Raw genomic sequence first — 19,891 nt, forward strand, 5'->3', positions numbered from 1 at the left:
TTTAGCAGGAAGAGGAAATCAATAAAGTGGGCAGCAGCGCTGAGAGGAACCTGTTCTAAGTGGATTAGACTGGGAGAATGTGTTCGATAGGTTATGGCTCCGAGTAAGATATTCACCGCAGGCCCAACAGCATACTGATGAGACGAGCCAGAGCTGAGCAGCACAGGTTTGTGTGGTTCACACTGAACAAAGCCTTCACAGAATGTCTTAGTTAAATTCAGGACGAAAGACTCCTCTGTTACATTGGAACTAGGAATTTGTTTGTTGCATAATTTACACTTTAAAAACCTATTTTAAATGTGAACAAACCATCCCTCTACACGTTCAATATAGTGAATTTGTACTGTACATAAAAACAAGTCTCATCCAAAGGTCAACCATGCTTCTATTGACGGAACTCAAACAATAAGTGGACTACTGTACTGTACTAACAAAACAGCTCTTTGTCATCCTAACCACAATTTTTTTTTTAAACATGGAATGGTGGTGTCCTTAACACTGTGTGCCTGCAACGATTTAGTTTCCCGCTACTGGCATCCTCCCAGCCATCCTTCTCTGGCTATGAGCCCTGGGCCTGAAGCAGCTGTCACAGGAGTCTGGGGGTGACTTGACGGAGAGTCAGTCAGAGAGGGCTGGGCAGTGTGCCGCAACTCTTGGTGGCAGAGGAGGAGAAAGGAGGAGGAAGAAGGGAGGGAGGGAAAGAGGGGGGGGGATGTAGTGCTTAGCCACAGACCTCCGCTGTGACCCAGAGGTCGAGAGGTCAAACTCACTCCCCCTGACCATGCCTCAAATGCAGCCAGCTGGAAAACGAGGGGCACACAGCTCAAAGCGCTACCCCACGCAGTGCAGAGCAACCAGCCGGCCAATGACCAGAGAAGACAACCAACCAACATTGACACCCTGCCAACCTGGGAGGGAGCACGTCTTCTGCTGCCTCTCCCACTCACTGATTCGAAAACCTGACATGCGGACAGGGGGAGGGGCGCAGACTGACAAATGGTTGTCAGGGGACTGCTGGTGGTCTGGGAAGCACGACGGCTGACCCCAATTGTTGGGTTCAAAGGGGGGGGGGGGGTGCTTTGTAGGTAGTCCCCCATCACCCCCTTAGGCCAAAAGCTCCCTACGCCACTCACGCGCTTTGGGGCCAACCATGTGTTTTCACAGATCTGTTTTGCGCAATAAAACTTCAGTGGACACCCCACCACATCTCTTAGCCAAGGTCAAGGCGTTCCATTCCATGGTCTGGCTATCGTAAAACAGAGCCGTTGTTTTAACATGGCAAACCGTATTAGAGGGTAATCCATCCGGATCCAGGACCTATCAGGACTGTCAAAAAAAGTTTGAAGAATGAAATGGGGGAAGGTTTAAAGAAGTGAAAATATGACTATGTTTTTACGACCATGTTAACTTTCAGCACTAGGATAATGGGGAAGGGACTTGGCCCTTGACCTCATGGGATCCTACCGTGGATCAACCAAGCCTGTTCTTTCACTGGCTACGAGTTATGTCGTTTTCTTCTTTAACATGAACTCGGAGATCACTGATCTCCTTAAAAGTTGAATGAATTTTTTACAAGACTCATTTTGGATGGGAAAAAAATTATGCAATTATTATGAAATTCGAACTTAAATTAAATTAAAAGCTAAATCAGACAAATTAACAACTTTGGGACACAAGCTTTATAGACATCAGTTCTCTTTCACAGTACTCATTAGTGGGGTAAAACATCGGCGGGGACCTCAGCCAGCTATCTAAAAGAGAAGCACTCAGACAGGCCCTTCATGTATAAGAGGCCCTTCATTCATATTAAATAACTGGTCTTTTGAGGCTCTGATTATATTTCAACAATAGCGTTCCTCCTAGCCTACATCAGAACAAACACAAAGCGTAACAAAAGGGTATTCCAAGTCAGATAAATACTAAATAAATACTGCAGAATCTACTAAATCCACTGAGGGATCTGGCATTGGGATAAAAAAAAATTCAAAGCCTTCCTCAAAATGTTCCCTTAGTCATCACAATCACTGTTTAGCTACTATAGGGACCCAGATAATTATCAGAAATCTCATGGAAATCAAGAGCTTTGGGTTGAGTAAATGGTGTGCGTTCTTATTTTAATATTTGGACAAATAAGTCTACAGTATCCTCAAGTGTTCATATATGATAAGCACAATGGTACCTTGTGCTTGTGAAACGGTGATGAAACTGAATGAACAGATGCCCTATCTCCGTGTCCTGACTTGAGCAAATCGAATAGTATTATAAGAAATATTTGATATGCGAAACACCCACAACGGAACAAAAAAAATCATCTAAATTACAATACGAACGAGAAATGTTTGATGAACACAAGGTGGTTACTAGTTTCAGCAGCTAGCGCCAGCACATGGCGAAGGGTATTATCCCATGCCAGTGGGTTTCCATTGAAAAAGACTGGCAGGTTGGCACAATGGCTCCCACAACCCCCACACCCTGCCCCCAACCCCCAACCCCCTTCCAGCTGGCATTCATCTGGGCATGCACATGGGTGCTGCTAGGGCAGACTTTGCCCAGCTAAGCGCATCTATTCCTGACAACAACGGGTTGAGAAACCTCTCTAAAATTACCCACTCACTCCCCGAGCCAGCGACCTTTCTTGGGCATCAACCCTGCAAAGTTAATAAATATGTATAGCTCAAACTCAACATTACATAAACATTACATAAGAAGCCATAAAGAAACAGCTGGCACCAAATAGTTTAAGAGGGTTACTCTTAACAGATTTGAATGTAGCTACATATTACAAAAATGTATAATTCACCTGGAAGAATACTAAAGTTGAAATGTAATAAGGTGAAAAATCTAAGAAACCATGGGACATATGACATATTATTTTCCTAACGATTAACGGAAATGCCATATTCTGTCAAAGCTTGGCAGCAGTTTGGCGGTTTCTTCTTTGTGTTTGTTTGTTTGTTTCATGCAGTTGCAGAAGAACAAAAGCATGGCGGTCCCCATTCTGCCACAGTCAGAAACTTTCCAGCGTGCCCACTGCATTGCGGATGCCAACCAACGAATCAAAGGCACGCTGCAAGCAGACAAAGAGGGTTTGATGCCAACCTCGGAACCTCTAACAACCATTACTGGCGTTTTCCCTGCCTGCCTGGCACAGCGCAAACAAAATGGCGCCCGCCCCCGCACGCTACCACAATGTGGCTACATTGTCTAGAAAGCTGGGCATTGGTAACGGCATGCCAAAGACTGCCCTTTGCTCTATACTCGGCAGCATAAAAAAAATATATATATATTTTTTGAAAGTCTCATTCAAAAGAAATGGCGAACAGAATGTCAGTCCTATTGCAAATAAAGGCTCGCTATATGGGATCTAGGCTACTCTAAAAATAAATATGGTAAGCTGCCAATATGGGAAAAGCTGATTCTTTTTCATCACTTGGGACAAATATTCATAACTGAAAAACATTTTCAAATACTAGGATTCCCCAACTTGGTAACTGCATGTATACACATTGTAGTTCAACCAATTATATTAACACAACCTGTAGTGTGCTTTGTAAATTCGTATTCCTTACATGATATCAGTGGACCATTTTTGAGACATTTTGTGGTGTGCTGTCTGATACTGTTCATTTGTTAACAACAGTTCAATTGCGGCAGATGCAAACTAGACATGAGAATGAGCGGCGCCCTACAAAAGACACAAAAGAGGGTCTGATGCCAACCATGGTGCCAGTGGCAACCATTATGGTCTCTCTGCTGTGCCTTCTGCTTTCCCTGGCACTTATCAAACACAAAATGGAGGCTCTGCCTTTCATGACAATGAGCTAGCTAGACTGTCTGCGTTTTTTCTCCAACAGCCAATGCATTACGGACGGGTACCTTACTGCATGTGTTGGCATTATCGTTGGAGCATTTATTGTGGGCCAGGGAGTTTGAAATAACTTCAAAATTCCCACTTGTAAAAAAAAAAACATGTAACAAAAGGTTAAGGGAATAGTTGTTCATGGAGTAAAGAAAAGTTAAGTGGCAAATAAATAAGAGGTTGAATAACAAAGCAACCTTATTTGCCAGAATATATATCCGCAGTGCGGTATTGGTCTGAGAAAATGAGGGTTCTTGTCAGTTTCCTCTTCTTACAACAATATAAAGATCACTTTCTATCGTAACATCTAGAAATACTATGACTACTTTTGAGTTTATAGGCATTACATTAATTTCTGTATTACAAGTTCTCATTCAATTTTAAATGTCCTATACATTTGCAATTTCTTACTCAAAGAATCATGTAATGATGTAATGTAAATATTTTGCCATTGTTATCTATTTATGAGCTATTTTAGAAATGTTGCCAATTTGATTAATTGACTATATGCAGAATTTTAGGGAACACATTTGTTCATTTAACAAACCACATTTATTAATGAAAATCTAGTGCAGGAACTCCTTGTTACAACAACTATATTAAAGATCCAATCAAAGATCAAGACTTCAACATTTGTCAGGATAAAAATAGCAAATACTGTACATCAATCAAAATGTACAAATTTCCCTTTTTGCCCAAATCCCTTTTTCTAAACCATCAATTCCTACCCGTCACCTTAAATGATTTGTTTCAATTTGAATTATGTTTTCTGATCCAAAAATGTACAATCCATTTTGTGAGCACATACTGTATCTGTGTCCATGAGCAAAACCCTCTCTCTTTATTCAGAGACTATTAAATGACAATACTTGTAAATTGGCAGCACTATAATGTATTAAGTCTCTGTAAAGAGAACTTGTGTGTGCCGAAACAATACAGAATGCACAGCACATCCAAAATATGCAGCGGTATTTGGAAAACGATCAAACCAATCTTCTATTGTCTGTGTGTGCAAAATATGTGTGCATTTCATGTTTTCTTTGACTGGTTGTATTGTATTGTTTTTTTTATGTACATGCCTGTTTGCAAGAGTGCCCAGTGTTCATCTACATTGACGACAGGCCAGCTTCCTTCTAAAGACACCATAGTGGAGACACTCCAACCAGCCAATGAGGCTGCCAAAATGGCAGCGGATATGACACTTGACCTTGGCCAACCCTAAACTCCACCCACCCAACCAGTGATTCACACAGTAAGTCAACCTACCTTGGTCCTGGACATAGTATGCTAGAAACAAGTCCAGTTCCTTGACCGACACTGTTATGTGATGCGGCTGGACGCAAAGTGTTGGGTTGGTGCAATGCGACGACTTGATGAGGCGCTCTCCGTCTGTACTTTCCAACGGGATGCCTTTGAACAGGATGACCATGACCAGGTCCAAGCGCCACACCTTGTCGGCCTGCCGCAAACAGTCGATCCGCCGGATCTTGCCCTTCTGGTCAGGGTTGGAGAGGACACAGCACGGGTGCTTCTTGCCTGTCACGCTGAGCACAAAGTCCTCGCGGTACTCCTGACGGATGTCCTTGCGGAGCTTGGCGAGGAGCCTGGAGGCCCACTTCTGCTTGATCTCGGGCTTCTCGCTGAGCAGTTCGTCCTTGACCACACGCTCCTCGTCCTTGGACATCCGTTTCTCATGCTTCTTGAAGTACTTGCGTTTCCTCGCCTGGAGGTTGAACCACGTGTAGGCGATGGCACGGACGTGAGGGAGAAGTGCCTCGATGAAGGGATGAAATTCATCCTGAAAGGCAAGGGGAAGACGGAAAATAAAGAGAATCAGAGAAGTTAGTTGGCACAGTCATGTCAAGTGACCTTTTTCGCAAAAGTTGAGCCAGAAGTCTTCCTGAACAGAAGATAAATAGCCCATATACACATTCACATTGTTACAGGAAAAGGCTGACAGAATACCTCATGTACACAAGTTGACGTGAGGCATTTTGTGGTTACAATACAGTAAAATGACAAAAACTAAATTAAACAATGATGTACTGTAGACAAACCACAATTTCACGACATATTGACTCCTATAAGACAGTCAAGTCTATCTGGCCTGAGAGTTTATAGGACAAATCTGTTCAGAGAAAAAAAGCAGTTTTACCATCTTCAATATGGCTGGGATTACAACCGAGAAATAACAATCTAGGTTGACGAAGAGACGAGGATGCCACCGTGTTTATTACAACCGCCAACACCACAATAGAATGTAGTCAGATGCAGTTCCTGTTTCCCCCGAGCATGCTCCGACTAGGACTGCTGCGTTGTTGGCACAAGAAGCAAGCGCCTCTCACACTTGCATTTCTCTTATCAAACTGTCCACATTCCAACATGTACTTGCCCTTCACTGGAAACGGAGAAAGGATAGTCTGGAAGGGGGGGAACTAGAGTGTAGTAAAAAATGCTTGCATAACTGAAGGGGCGGAAAGGAGAAACCTCAACCCCCCCCCCCCTTATCCTTCAACACAGTCACCTTCCATGTTCCAAAGGCAAGGAGTAGAAGGTAGGGAAAATAACATTTAGTATTCCTCAACCTAGAGCCATTATTGACATAGTCCCAATCTATGTTTGCAGTCCCACGCCAAGTCCCTTAATGTGTTTTCATAGATGCATGGCACTTACTCAGAGTCATTCTAAAAAATCTAACCAAGGTTGACAATAAAAATGGCATCTTGGCACAACCTGCAGATTCTATGTACCTTCACTACTCCTTTAATAAGGGCGGCATTGGAATGCCTTGTGCTAAGCGGGAATTAAATCCTTTCTAAATCCACTTTAGGTAGGCAGGTTAGATTTGTTTTTCCTCTCACATGTAGACCTATGTGTAGATAGCTTGTTTGGCTGCATAGCGCAATGCCAAGGATCATGTCATTTTGACTAAGACAAACTATTAGGTTATAATGACTTAAATTAAACCGTTTTTCTTTTAATTTATGAAACAGACTTTATTAATACACGTCCAAATTATAATTAAATATTGCAAATAATTTTAAGTTTAGTCAACTCTATGGCCAACCCAAAGTGCTTTATTACAATTTTAACATAAATAATCTCATATTCTAGTAGCTGTTAGTGTTGAATAGACAGGAGAAACATGAACATTAGAATTTTTAAGTCATTACTATGTCAAAATCAATAACTGTAAGACCGTTGTTTTGAAAACGGCCTCGGAAGAGTTAAATCACATATTGTTCTTTGTGTAAGCAAGCAGACGGGCTCTGGGAAAACCACAGAGATTCAATCCCAGTTATCTCTATGCTCTTAAACTACCCACTGGTGTTGTTCAGAGAAAGCCACATTGTTGATCCGCCCTGTAATGTGCCAACAAAACTTGACTTTGGGCGCTGAACAAACACACTGAAGGCAAAATCTATCATCAATAACAACTCATCCAATTTGGAAAGTATGAACTATGAACTGATGCTATTATTCTTTAGAAAGGGAGTTTCTTTGAGATAAAAACAATGTTCTTTGAGGCTTTGAGTAACAGTCAATACCTGTGAAAGTGATAGGACATTTTAAGCAAGACATCAGTTGTAATAATAGTGAACTTAGTTTTTTTATGATATCGCCATAACCTCACCATAAAAGTTTATACGGCAACAGTTAAGGTACATAGGATATAAATTAGCTTTACTTACAAATAACCATAATGCCATTACATTTCCTATTTGCTACATTATAATGAATTGCAGTTATACAGCAACCGAATCCAGCTCATAAACTCCTAACTTATTCTCTACTATAAAAAAGTAAGCCTAGTTTGCACTACAAATTAAGGTTTGGCTATGCTGCATTTCTAGGTAAGCCTTGGGATTGCATTTGGTGCTGTTTGAATAGGAGTGTCTGCTAAATTACTAAAAAGATAAAAGGTTTAAGACAAATGAGTTGGCAAGGGCCTGTGTGCAGTGCACTATAGTTGAGGTCATAAAAGCACAATCCTCTTTAAGCACAAACTAAACCACATCTCAGCCAATCACTTACTTTAGCCAAGTAAAATATAAACAGTCAAATTGAGTCAGCCAAAAGCCCTGATACTCTGCCCAACCACTTATCATTGTTTTCATCTTCATTCACTGCAAGTGGCTCCCATGCAACTCGAACAGAGTGAAACTTTCTCCTGAAACGCACTATGAAAAAAAGTATTGTCCAATATTACCAGGCCAAAACCGATTTGGGGTCATCTAAAAAATATATTATAATAATAAAAGTAGTCCGATTATATGTTTTAGTTTACACATCAAACACAGGTTAAAAGGAATGACGTTGAGATGTTCTATAATATCATCTCATAACCTATATCATTTGATCACGGCATTTTAAGAGAGGACTTTTACGCACACGCTGGAGCTATCTTATTTAGAATACACATGGCGGTACTGCACAGACTCTTTTGGCTTATTTTCTCTCTCACTGGTAAAACACGTTATTTCTTACTCAAAAATGAACTTGTCATCCTATAATACAATATACAGTATTTCAAGCGCTTTAAATCAACACATTATTAGACCAGGTGAAAACCATATCAATACCAAAATATACACAAAACCAAATCGGTTTAGACACGTTTCATACTGCTACAAAATATATGCATTATATAAGCTAAAGTTTTATAATATTTTATTATAATAATAACAAAGTTACTAAATAAATCACGCCGCAATAATAAGCATGGCACATAATCGATAATAAGAAGAAATCAATTTAAAACATTGCTTAGGCTATACCTGAGTAAGACAAATTGGAGAGTACATCATCAGCCAACAGTGTACACAAAATAGGTACTTCGATTGATTTCTCTGAAAATCACTTTATCGCGCCATTCTTCCTTGCCGGTAAAGCACCATGCAAAATTGTGGAGAAGTTATCCGTGTAAAGGTCTTATCCAAGAACATCAGTGAGATTGTGGAAGTCCAAACAATTCCATGTCTCAGTTCAAATGGAGACGATATGGCAGATAGGCTATGCTTTTACAAATAAGCACGTTGAATGCCTATATGGCTCTTTCAATCCGAGCCGGCGCAAATGAAAATAAATCTCGCTACTCTGGAACCGTTCGCTTTATAACGTGAGAAGTCAATTCATAAAAGCATTTTGAAAAGTATAGAAAGCGCAGAATTTTGGAAACCCACACTCTTCAAACTTGATAGCCTAGAATATCGACCGGTACACCCCCCGTCTGAGCGATACTAACAAATCAGTCGCCAAGATTTTTCTTCTCACTTAATTACATAGTCATACTCCTCCCCTTCCAACAAACGCATTCCATTGCCACCAGCCCACCTTCCCGTCTCCCTCAGAAAACACACAATTAAACTCTCCCCCCCTTCGCTCTCTGAGTTATGATTTTTTTGAACAGAAGACTTTGGACCAGCGTGCCGGTTCGAAAAGGAATGGAATGGAAAATTCCCTTACAGATACGATATGGACTAGAGGCCTTATTCGAACTCTCTGTTTTACAAACAAGCCTAATAGCGTCGATAATTTCCCTATACAGCATAGGCTAGGCATAATGTAACAGAACATCTAATAGAAATGCCCGACGTGGCTTATAATACACTTCCAAAATGCATTTCACACTCCACAACATATACGATGTCTCCCTCTATTCACAATACATTTTGAAAGTGAAATCAAAGTGCAAATTTGCCTGGATGGCACACATTTAATGAAAATGGTGCAGAATTTGAAGTTACCTCACTCATTCTTATTGCCTGATAGCCTTTAGCAACAGTGGATCATTATAGTTTCGATGTTAAATACACATTCCAAGTCAACTATGTAAGGCAAATATATAGCATATGCACTTTTCTAAACTATACCAGTATAGGACATTTTCAATGTGCAGTATGTTATGGTTCTGGTTCTGATGTGAGTTGGTTAAACAGTTGACTGCTTCCAAAACTTTGACCCACCTGAGGTCATTGCAGTTTACGCATGACCCACCACATAAACGAGACTACAATGTTTTTCACCATGACAACACATAGCTGCGACCTATGAGGTCTGGACTAGTGATCCAGACCCACCATTTAGGAACTACTGGAACGGAGGACAGCAGCGGCCTGTCAACGAGTTCAACCCTATATTTCACAAGAACAGCGGCACTGACGCTACGCGTCAACTCCACAGTAATGCCTCAGTTCGCCTAAACTATAATTTCGTGTCAATCAAATAGTAAACAATGTTTTATTTTAATCCGGACTGAGAGACTAAAAAACCATGAGGCATAAAAGTAGGCTGGACTACTGTAGGCTGGATGCCTGTTTTTCAATGCAAGGCGCGCAGAGGAACATGGTGTTCATAAATTCATGTTAACATTTTCCTTTTCATGGAAGTTACCGCTCATTATTGGACTGTATCAGTGGTGTAAATATGGTGTGGCCTAAAGGGGAACAATTATCCCTATAGTTGTGACCTTCTTTATCTCAAAATGCGGTTGCAGAAAACTATATTGTGCCAAAAGCGTTGCATGTGTAACCTCCTATAGAATTGTTCCACACATTCCAAATGTAGTTCATTGACAACAGAGGGGCCGTGGAGTGTAACGCAGGATGTGTGCCAACCGAAAGAAAAAAAAACATAAACAATCGTACATCTGATCATAGTCTTGTCCACTTGTCATAATTCTATACCCGCTCAACCAGACCGGGTTGTGGTGAAGAGCAAGTCATTAATGGGAAAAATACAATGTTGTAACATTTGAAAATGACACATAGCAATAATAATCCACGTTCACGTACCATTGAACTGTATTGCATGGATTTAAAGGGGGATCCTGGAACCTGGGTGAAACAAGGCGGTTGCCTTCACATTTTTCACGTTCAACTTTGTAAACTAGTGCTTGCAAAAAAATCAACACCGGAAAATAATTATTGGCAGAAAGGCGCGTAAAATCAAGTCAGCCAGCAGCTCAGCTTTTTTTTATTCCTTCCTCTTCAAGTCTTACTTTTGGATTGGTTTTGGTTTGTTCAGTTGTTGAACGCAATCCAGAAGAGGCTGAGTTTTCGTAACTGGGCAGGTCTACGGCTTCACTTTCCCTGTCTGACTGCCGCCCGCCTCCGGTGCAGCTCTGCGCAGCCAAAGAGAGCTCCGCACCTAGAACTTGGATTCTCGCCTCTCATTGGTCAGGGCGGCGGCGGCATCAGTAGGGCCCTTCACTTCCGTTCGCTACTCAGTGTTTTTGGCTTTTACTTGCATGTCAATACATGATAGGCTGCAAACTGCTGGACTGTCATACATTGTGGTTATTCGGGGTTTATAGATACGAGTTCATGTAAAGAAAGTCATTATGTCACTTAGGCATATAATCATAATACACTATTATTATCATCAGGCCTATATTACAGGCTATACTGGGCTACTACTATACTACTACTACTAATCCTTATGAAATTGCTAGTAATATTATTATTAGCATATTATCATGATTATTGTAGGCAAAAACTGTATACAATTTGGGTTTTTTACAGACTATAATTTCCAAAAAAAGTATGAAATTGTACTATAGGTTACCAACAGTAAAGACTACTGTCCTTTATTGATTTGAATTAATTAGGTTTAATGAACTATTCGCTGTGAATTATTTCCTCATTAATATGGAAATCGTTGGTATTCTATATGAGGAGGCAATTGCATCACATTTCTCTGAACCAATACAGTAGGGAGGTTCGGGCTTGGGTGGCTCCAATTGACAATGGACAGTGACAGGGTTTTATACAGTCCAAATACTTTGTATTTTGTTCTATACATTACCATTGTAGTTACATATTTTATGATTAAACATGTTTGATGAATGATACGTGAATAATGCTCCAGAGGATGCAAATGTCCAACAGAACTGCAGATTGTGATTATGGCCGAGAGAGGTCACTGAACCTAACAGCCTAATATAATACAGCTGATTTGAAAGTGAGTTATTTCTTCTTTATCATTTGTTTAACTCAGGGGAAAAAAACACGTATAGGCTATATAATTTTAAGCGTTTGACACAGACCTCCAATCAATGCAACAAAATTCCATTTGCCAAATAACATTGATTGTTCAGAAATCCCGTTATAAGAGCAAATGAGGATGCTTTATAAAGTGACTTATTGATATTGTCCTAGATATGTCCCTGACGTGCATGGAGGGGGAAAATGCACTCTGCAAAAACTCAGTCAAATGAACTAAACAAGAGATATATGTTAGTGCATGTGTGCACATAATTTATGCCTATCTGGCCAACACGTTTTACGATAAATTGGCTACTGGTAATTAAGAACTTTCTCCTCATCTGATTTCAACTCATAAACTCGGAATTTAGTTTTTTTTTTTAAGCGGTCCTTCCCTTTTTACGAAGGAGGGAGGTGGCGTATAAATCGACACCAAGGAGAGAGGTTGGAAAAGTTGGTCAACCGAAACTTCGTAGACTGCCTGATAGATTTTGTGGACTGACTGCGCTGAGAGTGAATTTGAGAACGTAGGCTATTTCAAGAGAGAAAATGTGATTATTTTCGTTTCGATATTGCCTTTGAGGTGTTTTGATAGATGCATGAATAAGATGTGACAAAAATTTAGACGTAGACGAAATAACTCACGAGTATGCTTATATGCCTCGACGAAACAACCGCAATCTTCTTCAGATCGCATTTTACGCACGCATTACGCACAACCTGCCCACACTTAATGTTATTTTTGCATGAAATGCACTGTGTACATTGTCTTCTTTCTGTATTCAAATTGCACAAATATTTTAAATTATGATATATACATTTTCCACTTATTTGGTCACAACTTTTCAAAACGCTTCAGCGGACAGCGAGAAGAACATTTCAGTGTGCTTAAAGTTACTGAACCTTGTTCTATTGGCCGTCGGACATATACTGGCAATATGGACATGATATGTATGTTGCCTAATAAGAAAATTGGATGCTGAGTTTATTCATTTAATTTCATTGAATCAAATTATGATAAGTATTATTCACTACGATTTCACAAAATAATCATAAATCCTGAATGTCCATGGTTCAATTTGAAATCCAAGACGATAGCTTCTATCAGGGACTTTGTATTGTACACTTTCTGTAAATTATGTTATGATAAACACTGTCATACTCATACTTAGTGTGTGACTCATTTGGCAGTAGAAAACAAGCCAAAGGTCCATTTGAAGACAAGACTTCCCAAAGCTTGTAATTCTCCCTTCTTAATTTTAGCACCCTCAGTGTTACACTAGCAATACATTAACACATTGCTGCCCATCTTGAGACCCAGACTGTGTGTTTTGAATTGTAATGTATAACAGACACAGAAATCATTTCCCCTCATAGTTACCAGAAGGACAGTGGTGTATATGGATACAGTGAATTTGGAAAATATTCAGACCCTTTGACTTTTTACAGCCTTATTCTAAAATTGATCAAATCGTTTTTACACAATACCCCATAAAGACAAAGTAAAAACATGTTTTTAGAAATTTTTGCTAATTCCTAATTTTTAAAAACTGAAATAACACATTTACATAAGTAGTCAGACCCTTTACTTAGTACTTTGTTGAAGCACATTTGGCAGTGATTACAGCCTAGAGTCTTCTTGGGTATGATGCTACTGGCTTGGTACACCTGTATTTGGGGAGTTTCTCCCATTCTTCCCTGCAGATCCTCTCAAGCTCTGTCAGGTTGGATGGGGAGCATTGCTGCACAGCTATTTTCAGGTCTCTCCAGAGATGTTTAACCGGGTTCAAATCCGGGCTCTGGCTGGGCCACTCAAGGACATTCAGAGACTTGTCCCGAAACCACTCCTGCGTTGTCTTGGCTGTGTGCTTAGGGTTGTTGTCCTGTTGGAAGGTGAACCTTTGTGCCAGTCTGAGGTCCTGAGCGCTCTGGAGCAGGTTTTCATCAAGGATCTCTCTGTACTTTTCTCCGTGCATCTCTCCCTCAATCCTAGCTAGTTTCCCAGTCCCTGCTGTTGAAAAACATCCCTGCAGCATGATGCTGCACCCACCATGCTTCACCATAGGGACGGTGCCAGGTTTCCTCCAGACGTGATGCTTGGCATTCAGGCCAAAGAGTTCAATCTTGGTTTCATCAGACCAGAGAATCTTGTTTCTCATTGTCGGAGAGTCCTTTAGGTGCCTTTTGACAAACTCCAAGCGGGCTGTCATGTGCCTTTTACTGAGGAGTGGCTTCCGTATGGCCCCTCTACCATAAAGCCTGATTGGTGGAGTGCTGCAGAGATGGTTGTCCTTCTGGAAGGTTCTCCTTTCTCCACAGAGGAACTCTGGAGCTCTGTCAGAGTGATCATCAAAGTGGCCCTTCTCCCCAGATTGCTCAGTTTGGCCGGGCAGCCAGGTTTAGTAAGAGTCTTGGTGGTTCCAAACCTCCTCCATTTAAGAATGATGGAGGCCACTTTGTTCTTGGGGACCTTCAATGCTGCAGAAATGTTTTGGTAACCTTACCCAGATCTGTGCCTCGACACAATCCTGTCTCAGAGCTCTAAGGACAATTCCTTCGACCTAATGGCTTGGTTTCTGCTCTGACATGCACTGTCAACTGTGGGACCTTATAGAGACAGGTGTGTGCCTTTCCAAATCATGTCCAACCAATTGAATTTACCACAGGTGGACTCTAATCAAATTGTGGAAACAGGATGCACCTGAGCTCAATTGAGTCGCACAACAAAAATGTGGAAAATGTCAAGGGATCTGAATAGTTTCCGAATGAATTAATTAATAAACAGACTTGTACTATAGCAAGTAGGCCTAGCACAGAGAGAGCAATAGCGTAAATGAGATCAGCAGTTGTGGTTGATGCTTGCTGGGAGATTTGGATCAGATTCAGGGAACTTTGCCTGTTTTGGACGAGAGAGGAGAGAGAGCCTTGCTGGTCTCCAACTTGAAGTGTAGACTAAACAAGGAGCCAAATAGTGGGATAGGCAGCAATATTGACTTGGAGCACAAATGAATGAACATTGTGAAAGAGTCATAGGGTGTATCTGACAAAGTGATCCATAATGTTACTCCCGTTTTTTGATGCTTATGTGAACATTAGATTAAATAAATGATTCAATTGGCCACTGTTTTCAGCAATGATTTTAGTGATGATTGACTGGCTTGATGTGGTTAAACAAGTTATTGATTGCAACCCTGTCTAATATCTGCCTTATCTTTATGCCATGGAAGCGATTGCTGAAATCTTTCTGCTTTGTGCCTATTGCCGCCCAGTGGTATTGTGTGGGATTGCATTGTGTATATACAGTGCCTTGCGAAAGTATTCGGCCCCCTTGAACTTTGCGACCTTTTGCCACATTTCAGGCTTCAAACATAAAGATATAAAACTGTATTTTTTTGTGAAGAATCAACAACAAGTGGGACACAATCATGAAGTGGAACGACATTTATTGGATATTTTAAACTTTTTTAACAAATCAAAAACTGAAAAATTGGGCGTGCAAAATTATTCAGCCCCTTTACTTTCAGTGCAGCAAACTCTCTCCAGAAGTTCAGTGAGGATCTCTGAATGATCCAATGTTGACCAAATGACTAATGATGACAAATACAATCCACCTGTGTGTAATCAAGTCTCCGTATAAATGCACCTGCACTGTGATAGTCTCAGAGGTCCGTTAAAAGCGCAGAGAGCATCATGAAGAACAAGGAACACACCAGGCAGGTCCGAGATACTGTTGTGAAGAAGTTTAAAGCTGGATTTGGATACAAAAAGATTTCCCAAGCTTTAAACATCCCAAGCAGCACTGTGCAAGCGATAATATTGAAATGGAAGGAGTATCAGACCACTGCAAATCTACCAAGACCTGGCCGTCCCTCTAAACTTTCAGCTCATACAAGGAGAAGACTGATCAGAGATGCAGCCAAGAGGCCCATGATCACTCTGGATGAACTGCAGAGATCTACAGCTGAGGTGGGAGACTCTGTCCATAGGACAACAATCAGTCGTATATTGCACAAATCTGGCCTTTATGGAAGAGTGGCAAGAAGAAAGCCATTTCTTAAAGATATCCATAAAAAGTGTTGTTTAAAGTTTGCCAAAAGCCACCTGGGAGACACACCAAACATGTGGAAGAAGGTGCTCTGGTCAGATGAAACCAAAATTGAACTTTTTGGCAACAATGCAAAACGTTATGTTTGGCGTAAAAGCAACACAGCTGAACACACCATCCCCACTGTCAAACATGGTGGTGGCAGCATCATGGTTTGGGCCTGCTTTTCTTCAGCAGGGACAGGGAAGATGGTTAAAATTGATGGGAAGATGGATGGAGCCAAATACAGGACCATTCTGGAAGAAAACCTGATGGAGTCTGCAAAAGACCTGAGACTGGGACGGAGATTTGTCTTCCAACAAGACAATGATCCAAAACATAAAGCAAAATCTACAATGGAATGGTTCAAAAATAAACATATCCAGGTGTTAGAATGGCCAAGTCAAAGTCCAGACCTGAATCCAATCGAGAATCTGTGGAAAGAACTGAAAACTGCTGTTCACAAATGCTCCCCATCCAACCTCACTGAGCTCGAGCTGTTTTGCAAGGAGGAATGGGAAAAAATTTCAGTCTCTCGATGTGCAAAACTGATAGAGACATACCCCAAGCGACTTACAGCTGTAATCGCAGCAAAAGGTGGCGCTACAAACTATTAACTTAAGGGGGCTGAATAATTTTGCACGCCCAATTTTTCAGTTTTTGATTTGTTAAAAAGGTTTGAAATATCCAATAAATGTCGTTCCACTTCATGATTGTGTCCCACTTGTTGTTGATTCTTCACAAAAAAATACAGTTTTATATCTTTATGTTTGAAGCCTGAAATGTGGCAAAAGGTCGCAAAGTTCAAGGGGGCCGAATACTTTCGCAAGGCACTGTACATTCTAAAACAGTCTACTACAGTACCGAATCAAAATTCAAGAAAATATCTCTCGTTGATGTTCCTGAACGAACAGTACCTCTTTTAGTCTCTCATTTTACCTTTATATTGATGTTATACTTCAAACACCAAATGTGGATATGATATCATTAACAGCCTTCCCTAACCATTTCAAGACGTCACTAAATTGTAGAAAAACCCCTGCGTATTATTGATATACGGCTTGTCAGTCAGTATACAGTGCATACGCCTTATGCTATAGTGCTAACATGGTACTGCCCATGTAGGTACAGTGTAGTAGCAGAAGGTACACAGTATCGCATCGAGCTGAGGAGAGGTTAAAATAATTTAGATCGTATCTCATTTTCTATTCCAGTAGGAGGCGCCAGTGTTCTTCATTGTGAGAACTATTCATTGAGTTTGGCACCACAGTGGTTTAGGACTGTCGAATTCTAATTCAAGTGTCAACGTCAAACAGTTAGGAATGCAATAATTGAGTTAATATTTATAAGTGACTGGTAGCCAGCGGTCATTTCTTCACCATGTGAAACGCGTGGGTATAACAGCCTTTTGTCTCAGATCGCTACATGACCACAGCAGAGGTGAACGAGCGGAAAGCTCTCATGACAGAAATAAACTCCTCCGTTTGTCATCAGAGCCAAATCAAATGAATTGTAAAAATGTATCTCTCCCGTCGCCTCCTAATTTAACATACACAGTCAATTTTTATTTATGTATTATTATTATTATTTCTCTCCCTTCTTCAGGAAGGATGAAAACCTTATATGGCGTTGGTATATTGCAACCAGCACACTGAGAAAATCCAACAATTATATCCATCTGGAGAAACACGGGTTGTCAGGCAAGAAAAGCTAGCCTGTGGCTATAAAATTTAAGTAATAAAGACCTTAGCAGTTGTGAAGCAAAGTTTAGGAAGAGAGATAGGACTTGGCAGGGATTCTAGCCAACCCAGGGATGCTTATTACTGTAAAAAAAAAATATATTTTTTAAACTATTATTTTAATGTTTTATTTAACCTTTATTTGACTAGGCAAGTCAGATAAGAACAAATTCTTATATACAATGACGGCCTACCAAAAGGAAAAATGCCTCCTGCGGGCTGGGATAAAAAAAAATAGATATAATAATAAATTAAGTAAAAATATAGGACAAAACACACATCACGACAAGAGAGAGACAACACAACACTACATAAAGAGAGACTTAAAACATTGAGGTGCTAGAGAGGGCTACACACTCACACAAATACAACCACTGTTGAAGATAAGCTGTTCTCATTGGCAGCCACTCAGAATGTCAAGCTCCGGTAACTTCATCAGTGATTGCTTGATTTAGTCATCCAAACAAGGACAGCGTTTAGAGAAGTGAGATGCTGGTGGTTGACAAGAGCATGCTGATTATGAAGAACTGTAGCTGTAACCTGTCTGTCACAATAAAGAACCATTGCCAAACCATTGCAAACATAGCCCTTCTAAAAGCTTCTCAGGCTTGACCTGTAGAGAGGCAGTCACTCCAGCCTGGTCTCATAGACTAGACGTAACATATTACTGTAAATTCGGGACACCCGAATTAGTGTGATGTGTTGTATTTGGCAGGTTACATAAAGATGCACCATGCAGAAATTGCTCCGCCATTTCCTGGTTGCTTAATTTCGAATAGTTCACCAAAATCAGTTTAAGTATAGTGTAAAGGACCATTGTATCATCTAAACTGCTGTGAAATATATATTTCCATAGCTGAAAAAGTGTTTTCGCGAATGTCTAGCAACCCAAAGGTTCTGTGCTTGAATCTCATCACATACAACTTTAGCATTTTAGCTAATTAGCCATTTTTGCTACTTTGCAACTACTTAGAATGTTAGCTAACGCTTCCCTTAACCTTAACCTTTACCCTTTAACCAAACTCCTAAACTTAACTAACCCTAACTTTAACCCTAACCCCTAGTCTAATTAACATTACTCAGCTAGCTAACGTTAGCGTTAGCCACCTAGCTAATGTTAGCCACAACAAATTGGAAATCGTAACATATTGTACGTTTAGCCAATTTATAACATTTGAATTGTAATTTGTAGCTTATCATACGAAATGGATTATGGACATCCACAGATTAATACATACCATACAAAAACGTAACATATCATACTAAATTAAGTGTCTCGGATTTACTTACGGAATAGGATTTACGTACAGAATAATACAAAATGCTCTGAGACCAGGTTGTTCACAGACACAGTGGAACAGTTAACAGAGATACTGAGACCTTCACCCAAATGATGTTTGGTTAAAGAGAGTGGGCTTTAAACATAATGACAGGTAGCTAAGTAACCTTTGAGAAGTCAGCAACAACAAAACTCAGTTGTCTAACATCAATTGTTGTCAAACACCAACATTTGATTTGAAGAGCAGCATACCTAACATAAGTGCCCTTTAAATTAGATCATACTCGCAGCTGAACTTTTGAACAAATACACAACTCACAGCAAGAACGTTGAGCCTGGATAAGACAGGATTTAAAAAAGAGGGAGAATGACAGACAGTGAAATTAAACAGATCTTACCATCCACCAGGTCCGGGCTGACATATCGTAACACAGCTGCCATTTAATGTCTGTTCCTTTATTTCCAGCCATGGTTGTGTTTGCTAACTTCATCGGACACAGCTCAATGGAGGATGAGATACCTAATCAAGGAGAGATCAGTCACAAGTGGCATGCTGTGCTACATGTAGGCCAACCTATGTGACAGACTGCATTATGGGAGGAAGCTACAACACGACCAGTGTCTTAAACCACTATGATTACAAGGACCATGATCCGTGTCCCCGCTCTCTCATAGACCCCGCCTTTCTCTTACTCTGTGTGTGTGTCTCTCTCTCACATACACACGCACACACGCATGTACATACGTACAGTACACACACACAACACACACACACACACACACACACACAACACACACACACACACACACACACACACACACACACACACACACACAAACACACACACACACACACACACACACACACACACACACACACACACACACACACACACACACACACCCCTTCAGTCTGGATTAATCTTGAAGAAGCAGAGTTGAAAA

At 40.6% G+C, this 19,891-nt stretch overlaps 1 protein-coding gene across 10 annotated transcripts in view; it reads right to left on the reverse strand.

The window, feature by feature from the left end:
• The window catches only part of LOC110531782 (nuclear factor 1 B-type), a 94,501-nt gene extending 74,895 nt beyond the window's left edge, over positions 1–19,606 (reverse strand). For 2 of the 10 annotated variants that reach the window (XM_036987634.1, XM_036987632.1), the window contains exons 1-2: positions 19,345–19,606; positions 5,126–5,657 (exon numbers count right to left, since the gene is read on the reverse strand). In XM_036987634.1, coding sequence (XP_036843529.1) covers positions 5,126–5,657; positions 19,345–19,437 — 625 coding nt within the window. In that variant the 5' untranslated portion in view covers positions 19,438–19,606. Of the gene's footprint in view, positions 1–5,125; positions 5,658–6,014; positions 6,193–8,637; positions 9,177–10,653; positions 10,950–19,344 lie in introns of those variants that run through there. The other 8 variants (XM_036987633.1, XM_036987637.1, XM_036987638.1 and 5 more) reach the window with 7 other exon arrangements.
• Positions 19,607–19,891: the final 285 nt, after the last annotated feature.

Source organism: Oncorhynchus mykiss, chromosome 9 (assembly GCF_013265735.2).
Source record: "Oncorhynchus mykiss isolate Arlee chromosome 9, USDA_OmykA_1.1, whole genome shotgun sequence".
In the NCBI taxonomy this organism is placed as follows: Eukaryota; Metazoa; Chordata; class Actinopteri; order Salmoniformes; family Salmonidae; genus Oncorhynchus; species Oncorhynchus mykiss.